Source organism: Mastacembelus armatus, chromosome 18 (assembly GCF_900324485.2).
Source record: "Mastacembelus armatus chromosome 18, fMasArm1.2, whole genome shotgun sequence".
NCBI lineage: Eukaryota > Metazoa > Chordata > Actinopteri > Synbranchiformes > Mastacembelidae > Mastacembelus > Mastacembelus armatus.
This window is the reverse complement of record NC_046650.1, coordinates 8,225,685-8,239,014: the sequence shown is the minus strand read 5'-3', so window position 1 is coordinate 8,239,014 and position 13,330 is coordinate 8,225,685. Positions and strand designations below refer to the sequence as shown.

The 13,330-nt window shown below is 46.1% G+C and overlaps 1 protein-coding gene across 1 annotated transcript; it reads left to right on the top strand.

Moving 5' to 3' along the window:
• Window positions 1–239: 239 nt before the first annotated feature.
• Window positions 240–12,862, top strand: irs4b (insulin receptor substrate 4b). Its single transcript, XM_026298543.1, has 2 exons — window positions 240–4,731; window positions 12,615–12,862. Exons 1-2 carry the CDS (start codon window positions 561–563, stop codon window positions 12,617–12,619), a joined length of 4,176 nt encoding a protein of 1,391 aa, XP_026154328.1. The 5' UTR covers window positions 240–560; the 3' UTR covers window positions 12,620–12,862.
• Window positions 12,863–13,330: the final 468 nt, after the last annotated feature.

The following is a 13,330-nucleotide window of genomic DNA, read 5'->3' as shown; positions in this document are numbered from 1 at the left end:
TACAGTGTCACCGCCTATTTTTAACTACAATAAAACTCTCTGCGACGTGATTAGTCAGAGCTATTGACGCAAACACTGATATCCAGTTGCGATTGGTCCAAACGCCTGTCAGAGAATGTCAGTCAAAATGATGGACCAATCGAAGCCCCGCTCGATTCTCGGCCCCTCCCATGTGGTCGGTGACGCAGGGGGGTCATGTGTTGTTTGTGCTCTGGCCCGTAGAGATGTGTACAGGCGGAGAAGGGAGCGGGGAGCTAACCGAGCTAGCCGGATCCTCCCGACTATAGAAACACGGCTGAACGTGGGCATGTTGCTCACGGTAGGCTTCATTTCGTGAAATAAGCCCGCATTGGAATACCTGCAGCGCTGCAAAAGGCGCCACGGGACTCGCGTGTTTGACTAAATAACAAAGCCGGTCCGCGAGGATTGCAAATCTGAGTCATTGGAGTCAACGTTAGCTGGCCTAGCCGGACTCGGGAGCTCGTCTCCCAAAACAAGAATGGGGTCTACGTCCACTCGGATTAGCTTGCTGGTGAAGTGACCTTTGATTGTGCTCTCTGATGGCAAATTTTACGAATTACCAGGACGGCAAGGCAGCGATGTTGATGGTGGAGACGCAGCAGAGGGACGTGGCGACGAAATCTGCGGGCGCCACCGCAAACGGAGACGGCTCGGTCGGGGAACCCCCTTCCCCGTTAATTAATATCGGCGGCGGAGGAGGAGGAGGCTCTCGTTTCCATCAACACTTACCGCCCTCCAACCACCTCCACCATCCCCACCTCAGCCACCATCAGCCGCCAAAGGATCAGCAGCAGCACCATCACTACCAGCTGGCCCCGCAGCAGCATCTCTCCGTGGAAAACACCGCAGAGTCCCCGGGCAGGAAAGCCTCCTCCTCGTCTCTCAGCCAGGTACACACCGCGGAGGACCCCGCCGCTTCCTCCGCCGCTAGCAATAGCAATGTTTACGCGGCTGTGAACGTCGCTAATACCTCGGACGCTGTGGATGATATCCGTAAGTGTGGCTATTTAAGAAAGCAAAAACACGGACATAAGAGGTTTTTCGTGCTGCGGGCTGCCAGCCACCTCGGGCCGAGCCGCCTGGAGTACTACGACAGCGAGAAGAAATTCAGGAACAGCCTGCGCTCTGCTGCCGCGGCCGCCGCCAGCGGTGGAGCGGTCGCTCCTTCTCCCCCGAAAAGGGTTATTTACCTCTACCAGTGCTTCACGGTAAACAAAAGGGCGGATTCCAAAAACAAACACCTCATTGCCCTTTATACTAAGGACGAGTATTTTGCCATAGTGGCTGAAAATGAGCAGGAGCAGGAGGACTGGTACGTAGCTGTCAGTGAGTTGATGAGTGAGGGCAAAAAAGTGCACTTGGATTCTGATGATTTAGATGATGGATATGGTACAGTCACCCCTGGTACTGTGTTTAAAGAGGTGTGGCAGGTGAATGTGAAACCTAAAGGACTGGGTCAAACTAAAAACCTCACAGGTGTTTACCGGCTCTGCCTCTCAACTAAAACCATTCACCTCGTTAAGTTGAACTCTGAAACCCCCTGTGTTAACCTTCAGTTGATGAATATCAGACGCTGTGGACATTCAGAAAGCTTCTTTTTCATTGAGGTGGGTCGCTCCTCCTCCATTGGGCCTGGGGAGATATGGATGCAGGTGGATGATTCTGTTGTGGCCCAAAACATGCACGAGACCATCCTGGAAACAATGAAAGCCCTGAAAGCTTTCGCGGAGTTTCGGCCCAGGAGCAAGAGCCAGTCGTCAGGGTCCAACCCTATGCCGTTTATCACGACGCGGCGCCACCTGGGCAACCTGCCACCGAGTCAGACAGGGCTGCAGCGGCGATCGAGGACAGAATCAGTTGTGGGCACGCCGCCTTCAAGTAAGAGCTCCAGGGCTAGTGGTTATCGCTTCCGTACATCAAGTGAGGGTGAGGGGACAATGAACCGGCCGTTCCGCTCTGCCACCGGAAGTCTGGTTCATCTTAACTCAGCACGTGGCCAGCATGGGCGTCAGGAGGGCAGCGGTGGCAGCAGTGGAAGCGGTGTTGCCACAGGAAGCGCTGGCACAAGTACCGGAAGTGGGCGCTATGTCAGAGCCATCCCAGGATCATCATCCACCTACCACGCCCGCTCTGCTTCGCTGCCAGTCTCCCACTTCCCCTCTACTACCAGTCCTGTGAGCGTCTCCTCCAGCAGCGGCCATGGCTCCGTCTCTGACACGCTCACCCGCCCGTCAAGCGCCTCAATATGCGGCTCACCATCCGATGGTGGCTTTAACTCTTCAGATGAGTACGGCTCCAGTCCTGGTGATTTCCGCTACTTCCGGGTGAGGAGTAACACACCAGACTCCCTGGGCAACACACCTCCAATCAGAGAAGAGAACTGTCTAAACGATTACATGGCTATGAGCTGGAACCGGGAGGTCTTTGGCACCGGTGGAGGGTCTGGAAACAACAGTGGTGGGGACACGCCACGAGATGAGAGCACATCAACAACAGAGGATGAGCGCTTTTCATCATCATCGCTGAGGAGGAGGACACACTCTTTCTCTAGGCCTACTGGTGGTGCAACTGGTGGCTCTGGAGTGGCAGTTTACCAGAAAATGACCCAGACCAACTTCTCTTTGGACGAGGGGTCAGATGTTGTGTTACCATTTGGCAGCGGGCTGCTCCGTGGCGGCCCATCCTCCTCTTCTTCCTCGCTCCGCTCTGATTACAGCTCCTGTTCTGAGCACAGCCAACAGAGCCGTCCCTCTACGCTCTCCCGGACGGAGGCCGCTAGCGAACGCCCTCCTCACTCTTCCTCCTTGTCTGCCAAGGAAGACAGTGGCTACATGCCCATGATGTGTGGCGTAGCTGCATCACCACGGGACACCCCCCCCGACTACATGCCTATGCAACCCAGCTCCTACTCCCATCACATCTCCCACTCCCCTCAGTTTCACAGTCCAGCTTTAGGTGCCCGTTCATCCCACCACCACGCCCAGCTCCAATCCCAGTCCTCCACAGACTCCCATGGCTATATGATGATGCTCCCAGGGGGTAGTGGCAGCTCCCCCTCCCCAGTGCAGGCCTGCCCCAGCCCTTACAGTAGCTCCAGCATAGCCAGTGCCAGTGGGAGTGACATAATAGTAGAGAGACCTGAAAATGGGGAATATATGGACATGTCATATAGCAGCAGTGGGGGCCACAAGCTCTCAAATGAAGGCAGCAGTGGGTACTTTACACCTGGTACACCTGAGGGCACCCCAAAGTCTTACAGTCCCTATTTCTCCCTCCCACGCTCCTACAAGGCCCCTACCAGAGAAAGGGATGAGAAAGAGTATGGGGAGTATGTTCCTATGAGTTCTCCTGCCAAGCCAGTCTATCCATCAGTTGCCACAGCATTGCTGTCAACACCAGAGAAGAGGGGTGGGGGAGGAAGTAGCACCTCCACTCCCTCTCACCCACCGCCACCTTATGGAGCTCACCACACAACTGCCGCAATGACTGACCGACGCATTGTGAGGCCCAACCGGCTTCCTTTAGGCAGAAGGAGTTCTCATGGACGTGTTAGTGAGTCCTCCACGGTGTCTGCAGGCACCTCAACCTCAGTTGCCGCCACTGGCAGCTCATCAGAAGAGCCTTCCAGTCCCGGAGAGTATATCAACATTGAGTTTGGTGATCAGTACCCCCACCAACAGTCCCCTGCTTACTCTCTTTCTGCCCAAGATGAAGCGCCTTCCCTGGGATCCATTGACCACCATCACTCCCCTCCCCAACCCCAAACTCACCAGGACTATATGAGTGTGGAGGTAGGGGCAGACCAGCAGGACAGTGGTGGATGTCTGGGTAAGAACCAGTCACCTCGGCCCAGCCTTGTTGCCCCGTGGAACCCACCCAGCTACATCAGGCCTCTGGCTACCAGTTCTGGTGTGTTATCCTCACCTGGTGTTCCTGCTGGAGGTCACTGGAGGTCAATGGGGGGTGACTACACAGACATGACATTTAACCTCAACAGAGGTGACAGGATGCAAACGAGCCCCACAGCCATGCTGCAGCATCTCTGTGTGATTGAGGGACATTATGGCCACCCTCCCTCTGCCTCTTCCTCTTCCATTTCTCCTCCTCTTCCTACCTCGAGCCCAGGTAGGGCGCCAACACACCAGCTGGAGCCCAAGGTGGTTCGAGCTGATCCCCAAGGAAGAAGAAGACACAGCTCAGAGACATTCTCCTCCACCTCCTCCTCTAATTCAACTCCCTCTGGAGGACTTGGCCCCTTGTCCTCAGCAACCCATCCCACACTGTCAAACCCCACAGCCTCAAATGGATCTTATCTAACAGAGGGCCAGGCTTCCAGATGGGCCAGCTCAGCATCTTTTGACAGTGTATGGATGTCTGTGGAGGGTCTAGGGGACTCACCAGCTCATCATGCTCCAACAAGAGCTATGGACATGGGCATGGACTCTGGGACCTCAGCATCCTCTTCCTCGGGGTCTGGAGCTGGTAGAATGTGCAGGAACATGTCTGTGGGCTACCAAAATGGCCTGAACTACATTGCCTTGGAGTTGAGGGAGGATGGGAGTAATGCGGGAGCCGTAGCGTCAGGAGCTGGTAGCAGCAACAGGAGCTCTGCGGCGGCGGTGGTGGTGGGGACTGTGCCTCTGCCAGAGAATGGAGCCTATGCCAGTATAGACTTCACCAAATCTGATGGAGTCACCACAACAACCAAGGGTGAGTAAGCATAAGCACTTGTCTGTATATCTGTGTGTCAGGTTGGAAGATTTTGTTTCCATGCTCTCAAAACCATTGTTTAAATGCTCTGGTTCTACTTTCAAAATCATATTTGACAGGAAAATCTTTTACACAGCCTCAGCAGCCAGCCAGTGACAAGAAAAACATTTTCTCATTTCTTTGTGTGTATGTACAAGAATAAGCTTTCATCTGTGAGTAAAAGAGTTAAAAGTGTTAAAGATATTTTTTTCCTCACTGAAATCCAAAATAACCCTAAGTGCTGTATGCTATTATTAGTCGCATTGTATCAATTTGCAGCTCCTCTAGTGAATCTATTTTGGATCAGATTTCTGTGATCTTGACAAGGCTGCGTTCAGGCGCTTTGAGCAGCCAGTCGTTGTCTTTGAAGGCATCTGTCCAGGGAACTGAAGTCTCAGCTATAAGAACCGTGGTACAGGAAACGGCACCAAATATGTGGTTCATCTTGAGGTCTGTGTGTGTGTGTTGCGTGTGCCAGCAGGCTAGTAGACGATTAGCTTGCTGAATGAACAAAGGTTTATGTGAGGTCAAGTGTGGACTGAATCATCCAAAAAAGGCCCTCACTTCCTGTCTCTGTAGCTAGAGGTGTCTCTCTGTGCCTGTCAGTGCATGTGCTGCTGTTTTCTTTGTCAGCTTGTACTGTATGCAGAGTGTACTAATGTGTGGGTGTTTCACTGTCTAAACCCTTTTGTCTGCTCTAAGGCTGTCACTTGAGACACTTTTCTGCATCTTTGAAAAAATATATTTATTAATACAAAACATGGAAGAACCCAGTGTCAGCACATGCAGCTGGTGTGATGGCAAAACCTGTTCAATATTCAGTTAACTATTATATGAGACAAAGAACAGCAGCAAATCCTCATGTATGAGCAGCTGGAGCCACTCAATGTGTTGGCACTCTGTTGCTGTTTGTATGCAGTAAAGGCTTTGGTTTGCAGTAGTGTAAAAGGCAGCCATAGCGTTTTTACGTGGTGATGGTAAAGCATGGCAAACAGGATGACTTGGGTAAGAGTGTATGAGAGAAAGACGTGGTTGGCAGTGCTGAGGTTAGGTCTGTACTCAGTGCTGTAGACGTGAGCAGGGATCAAGAGGATGTTTTGACTCAGTTTTCGTTTTTTTTTTCACTTCCTCTTTGATCGTCTCAGTCTCTCTATCACCCATTCGTCCTCCTATATTCTCTCCTCACTGCTTTTTCTTTGCTTCCTCCCCAAATCCTCGCTTTTCTCTTTTCACGTTGTGTGTGTGTGTGTGTGCGTGAGCGTGAGTCAGGATTCTTTGTGAGCGCTGGCTGACTCATTTGTTTATTGTGGTGCTGAATGGAGATGAAAGAGCCTGTGTGTGTGTGTGTGTGTGTGTGTGTGTGTGTGTGTGTGTGTGTGTGTGTGTGTTACGTCTACAGTGCACATGAGATCAACTGATATTCAAAGAGCTCAAGTTCATCCTAACGTGTGTGTTTGTCCGTCTGTCTGTGTGTACTTTTGTTCTTAGCTGCTGCCAGCAGGTCCATTCAGGTTTTGTGTGTCCGTGTGTTGCTTCATGCGGTCCAAGGTAACATTCAGAAATGTAATCCATGCCTGCACTTGCACACGCTCGTGGATTTAGGACCCATGATCAGTCTTAGTCTGTGTTGGTGTGTTTACTGTCTTTACTCTGCATCTAAGTAGGTGTGTGTGTGTGTTTGTACGTGCTGAGTCATGGCAGGCAGCCTTTGATGTGGTGCTGTAATTGCGGCGGCGGCGTGTTAAGGCACACAGCGGGGCCGAGAGGAAACACAGCATCATCATCAGTTAGGAATGCACTTCCTCTCAGCTGCAGTGTTGAACAGTGAGAGGCACACCTGGATCTTTGACCCAGAGGAGAGCAGGAGGGATGAGGAGACTAGGTTTTTTGTTTTTTTCCAACTCTCAATGAAATTTTCCATATGAAATCTTAAAACATATCAAGTCTGATTTAGATATGTTTACATTTGTACAATTAAGAAAACGTAAAAAGAACAGAATCAGTTAGTGATAATGAACTTCAACTTTGAGGTAGTTCATTCATCTCAACTAACAATTTTTCATTATAGATTATTCTGCAGGTCATGGGATTAATCAATTAATTGCATTATCCATAAAAGACATGCTTTCCTATGGCCAATTATTTATTTGATGAATCATTTAATTGTTTAATTATTATGCCCAGCTGCCCAAAACCTAATGATACTGAATTTACTTTAAATGACAAAGAACAGCAGAAAATTCTCCCATTTAAAAGCTGAAACTGGGTGAATTTGAAAATTTACCGAAGCATCTATTCAGTTAACATAATTACTGCAAATGAATCCTCTATCCATCATATTGACTAATTATTTTAGCTGTAATTGTGTCACGAATGCTATATTTGTGCAAGCAAAACAGTTTTGCTTCATTCATTCTCAGGATATTAGCATTGCACATCAGATAAATAAATTGTGACACTTTGAGAAATAAAGCATTGGTGTTTGCTCGGCCTGCACAAGTGTATGCAAACATTATACAAAGTGATGAGACCACTTTGGAGTCTTTTGGGTGTTAATGGAGGGCTGATATAATAAACCTGGCCTTGAAATTCTAACATTTTATTTTGCATAAATAGCTTGAGCACAAATTTTAATTTTGTGTGCACAAACATTTTAAGGTCGTTTTCTTGATAACACAGGGTGCCAACCTGATGGAGGGCTAAAGTTTAAACTAGGGTTTGTAGTATTCCCGTTAGACAGCAGTAATTTGACACAATGTTCTATCTATTTTATTGGTGTGACTAATCACCTGGTTGGTTACAGCTTGTTTAAAAGTTAAAAGTGGCTGTCTTTGTCCTAGCATGCATGAGTGAAGGAATTTTAACTGGGGTTTCTGTAGTCAAAGGCTGCAACGATAAGTTAACTAAATGATTAGTGAAGTGCAAGACGATTAGTGGTTTAGATGTTTGTCATTGAAAGATGCAAAACATTTTTTCCTGCTTCTCAAATGGCTAACTAAGTGATTAATCAGATACTTAACTATTGATCAATAAAGAAATGAATCACTAACCGCTGATATTTGCATCAACAAAGACGTGTTGCTGAGTTCTAGGTGGTTGTTCCTTTTGAGCAGATAAATGTGGGAGAAACAGACTCAACTTAGATTTTGGGATTTCTGTATTCAGTTGTTTAGGAACTGTCCAGCTGAGAAACTGAGAAACAGTTTGGGTGGGCACCATGTTTTTATGTATTTGCACATTTATGGTATGTGTAAAATCTCCCTGCTGATAGGTTTTCTTATCACAGAGACAGTGACTCAGATATCAATGTCTCCTTAATATTTTTTTCTCTTCCCTGTGCCAGACCCTCAAACGTACCTCACACTTGTAGACATGTTTTGCTCTGAGATGATAGACTGGGTTTCTTCTGTTATAAACCCACCATACTCACCATACTCAGAACTAAAAATACGATGAAATAAGATAAATGTTCCTCTGGTGGCTGTGGTGTGACCCTAATGGATAAAAGAAACAGTATGATCATGTGAAAGAGGATGATGTGAAAGTGGTTCAAATCCAGTCTCATTCAGTCAGGTAGATGTAAGATTGAAAAGGGTAAAGCTGGGTCAGGATAGGAAGCTGTGAAGTGAAACGGTATATCAAGGAGCTTTTTAGATGCGAGGGACAGCAGTGGGAACCTGCCCTTTTCTCCCGCTCTCACCGCTCGTGTCCCGGCCAAGTGGATATGAGGTGGTAAAGGGTTAGGCAGGGTGTGAGGCACGGTTATCATCCAGAGTGAGAGTGAAGATGGCACAAGGCTGCTCTTTCCTCTCTCGTTCCCACCTACACGAGCAGGCCCTTCTATATTTACAAGTCTATTTCCAGACTGACATGAATTTATGGGCCGCTCCGAGGTATGCACCGCTCGTAACAGGACCCCCCCCCTTTCACCGTGCGTGTATGTGTTGCATGCAGAGGTAGTTCACTCTCTTAAATAGCCAGATATGTTTCCCCACAGATGTTAGAATTATTAACCATCATGCATGCACACAAAGCAGTTTTGATTTTAAGCAGCTATTCTGACTTTCTCAATAGAGTATCTGTGGCTCTTTCAAAGCCTTCTAGAGTTTAAAGCTTTGCCATTTTACTGTTCATTTAGCAAATAATTCATCTTCAAATAACCAATGAGCACCTTAATGCAAAGTGGTGATGTAGTAGATGTGCTTTTACGGGTGGGTGCCCTGCACTGACAACTAAGGGAATCCATAAACCTGGCAGCGATGGTGTCTGTTGGGCTAAACAGAGATTTGAACTGTTAACCTCAGTCATGTTGGAGCCAGCAGAGTTCCCACTGGCCAATGAATTACTGGAGTATTAGACAATTTATGGTATTGTTTCCCAGAGTTGAGGTCTATGAAGAATTAAGGGGTTAGTAGGAATTTTCTTACTGTCGAATTCAGTAGAAAAATGATTACTCAGAAAATTTTTTCGACAGAAAGAAAATTACTAATAATCGATGAGTCGTTTGAGTTTTCCAAATAAGACATGGCAAAAATGCGTCTGATCTCTTTTCAGTTTTTCTGTTGTATGTCACGTTAAATATATTTGAGAAGACATTTGAAAGTGTTACCTTGCAGTCCGTTTTCTGGCATTTTATAGAGGAAGCAACAAATCTATTTGTCGAAGAAAAAAATTCTGCAGATGGATTGATTGTAAAAATAATCATTGGTTGCATCCTTTTTTTTAAATGGTTGTTTTTAGCTTCAGATTGATCATTAGAAGTGGAAACCTGCTTTTTGAAGTTTTAAAAAACTTAATGAGTTTTTTGCCCAGTCATGCATATTAACACCTTCAAATGCCTCCTCATTGAGAGCCACAAGGCCAAAGAGAGCTGTGTGTTTAATGTCCTGCAGTGCTTACTCAGAGGGAAATGTTGTCTCATCAGTAAGAAATGGACCTAAACACTGTCAGCTATGTGGTCTCACTTTTCCTTGAGTTTTTAGTTACTCCAAGTGTCGATTTCATAGGTGGTCCTAAGCATTACTCAATCACTCAGACTCCTGTTTCCTTCAAACCGGCAGGAACTTTCATTTCTTCTTTTTTGTCTTTTCCTTTTTCACTCTTCTGTTGCTTCATCGCCCTCTCTTCTTTTTCTGCTTTTTTTTTTTTTCCTGTTTCTTGCAGCTGCTCTCAGACACACGGTAATGATAAAACAGGATTTTACTAGAGTACTCAGCGACTTACTGGAATGTGGCATTGGATAACTTTATTAGACAGGGCCTGAATGTGTGTATAAGTGTGTGTTTGATAGCAAATCTGTATATCTTTTCTGTAACCTCCTGACCACATGCTAAATAAATATAAAAGTTTACATGATGCAGTAAGATCACAGCTGGAGAAGAATTCGTAATGTTTTCTTTTTTCCTGCTCGGCTGGCAGCCTTTCAATGATCAGATTAAGTCAGTGACATTTCATGAGTATTTAATACAGGCTATATAAAGATGGAAAATACGACAGCTCCCCAAAGGTGAAGCCACCACAGATCGATTGCCCCCTGGTGGCTGGTTGCAGTATAGATGCAGTTTCCCCATTTATTTATTTATTTATTTTTTAAATGGAGAGCCCCTACAAAAGATCAACTTATCTACTGCCTCAGGAAGCGTAAGTCCAGAATCCCAGAGTATAGTATTTAAGTTATAAAGTTGTTGCAACGTCTGATCAAAACAAACAAGGAGGAAATGGGGCCATTTTGAGCGCTCCATCAAGGTCCCGTCGTCTTTCTTTCCTCGATCTGCACTTTAAAGGCCATTGCCCCAGCTGTCACGCCAGTCCATGTCAGGTCAACACGTTACGCTTGCTGTTCACTCCCATGATGCCTTTCACCTGCTGTCCCAGCAGGGTGAATCGGGTTTGGGGACAGAGAGAGAGAGAGAGAGAGAGAGAGAAAGAAAGAGAGACTGGCGGCAGGTTGGGGAGGGCAGAGGCAACGAGTGAAAGAGAGAGCGAGATGGTCACAGCTGTGAACACCTGCCTGTGTTGCAACAACACAACAAGCTGTTAGCTAATGCAGGTGTTTGGTGAACAGTGTTTTTATAACCCGATTTTGTGGAGACTGTGTCTGTGTTTGTGCGTGTTTTAACTGAGGTCAGTTCAGGGCAGTCAGGCCCGTGTCCTAAGAGTGTTGTTTTGATCAAAGTCCACGCCTGGACTGCAGAGAAACCCAGAGACCTCAGACTGTGCTCTCCCTCTCTCTCAGTCTCTCCTTGCTGTTTCTCTCTCTCTCTCCCTCTCTTCCCCCCCTCTCGCCCTCCTGTCACTCCTCAGCTTGTCTCAGACCTAAATTCAATTTTAAGTGTGCTTTACTGTCATGACCATAATAAATGTGATGATTTTTGTGACTTGATTTTTTTTTTTTTTAAAAAGGTATCTTTGGTGTAGCTGCTTCACAATAAAAGCCTCTATGTAGTTTAGCAATAGAAAGATTTAATTTGAAACATAAGCAGTAGAAAGTGGCCACTGTCTGCACTTAGTTTTTCTTGTCTTAACATTGTAATATACTCTTTATTATTTTGTTTTTTGCTGTTTTTCTATTTCTGGTGTCCAGGTTTTGGCTTCTCTGTTTCTGTATTTCTGGTCACTCATGGTGCCCCAGTAATCTGCCACTTTGTCTGTTGAGTGCTCAACAGCAGCATCGACGTTTACTCAGTGTTTATAGCAGATGTCCAGTGGTTGATGTGTTTTTCTTTTTCTCTGGCTATAATTTGGTTGGACCAGATTGTGTTTAGGCTAGTCCCTGCACTGTTACTGCTCTTCTCTGTGCACCACTGTCTTTCTATCAGTCTGTCTGTTCATCCATCTCTCCATCCCTGTGGCTAACAAACAGAGGAGCAGCATTCCAGCAGTGCCCCTTGTCTAAGCATCTGTATTGTGGCGTGCTGCTCACATTGTTGTGTCAGACAAAGCCTCGCTCTCAGTGGAATAACCCAGCTGGACGGCGGCCATCGCCAGGGTCATTCAGGGCCGCTTGGCTGCACCGAAACAGCCGACCTGACAGCCCAGTCCTGGCCATGATAGCAGGGCAGGAAACAAACTTTGTGTGTGTGTGTGTGTGTGTGTGTGTGTGTGTGTGTGTGTGTGTGTGTGTGTGTGTGTGTGTGTGCGCGCGCGCGTGTGTGTGCGTGTGTGTGCGTGCGTGCTGGAAGCAAGCTAAATCCAAAGTTCACCGGACACGCTCACTTATTTACCAGACAAACAGATTTTTTTTTATACAGCATTTAGTTTGAGCCAAGCCGCCCGCCCATTCAGAGATGTCTTACATCTGCGCTGCCTCTTTGAAAAGCTTTCACACTGTGAACATAACTCAGTGTTATATAAAAGCCAAAATAAGCCAGATTTTACCATGATTATATGCATTTATTGCTACAAGAGAACCTATGGCTTGATTCCAAATTACTGACTTGTTAAATAACATCTAAGAAAATGGGTTTTGTTTGTGCCATAGTGGCTGCAAATGCAGATAAAACTGTTAGATTTTCACTCGTCTTTTTCTGATTTTTGTGATCCAATTTCACAATTCACTTGGACACCCTTTCACCCCTGCTCAGTGGTGTTTGGAAGGCTGAGCCCGGAGGCAGACAGATTCCAGTCAAAATTAGTCAGCACCACTAGGCTTCAAAATGTCCAAAAACACTGCCAGGGAACCAGCCACATTCCAGTTTCTTTGTGTTTGCGTCACATCAGGCTAATAAAAAAAATGCACTACATTTTTTCCTCATTGACCACAATAACTGTATATATTATAGCATTATATGTGAGGTTTTGTAATATTATAATTGTTGTTGTCTTTTTTTCTCTGACTTTCTCAGACTGAGCAGCTGGATGAAAGAGGTTCCCCCCCATCCTCAACTCTTTGCTGTGGGCACTTGACTCTGCCTGTGACCTTTGGCCTCCTCCACCGATGACCTCTGACCTTACTCCAGACTGAGAAGCTGCTCCCTCCTGGATGCAGAAAACAACAATAACAATAGATGACAAAAATGCTTGCTTTTTTTGTATTTCATCTTTTATTTTTTGTGTTTTATATGCATAGTCTGTCCTGTTTGTTTAGTTTTTTTTTTTTCACTCCCCCTCCCCCTCACAATTGATGCTGCCAGTGTGCGCTGCTTTTTCCTGTTTTTCAACAGACAGCGGTCAGTGAACTTTGACTGAGGCAGCATCAACAGAACCGTAGATCGCCTTTATTATCAGATGGTTCTGCTTCTTCATATGGTATTAAAAAAGGAGGCTGGAATACTAAGCAAAGGCATTATGGTACAGACTTAGAAACTTTTACATTGCATTGAACTTAAATATTAATTTTTACCTTTATTATTTGATTTTTTTTTTTTTAACCCCATGCATAATCCATCCTCAGTACAGTACCGTACAGTTATTACATTGTGGACAATGTTGTGGTACAAAATGTATATTTTTTTTAATGACTTTTTTTTTTTTTTTTTTTTTTTTTTTTAAATGCAATGATACAAGCTCGTGGCTGGATCCATTTTAGCTTCAGAGTTGAGAAGTGGCATTGCACAAGTAC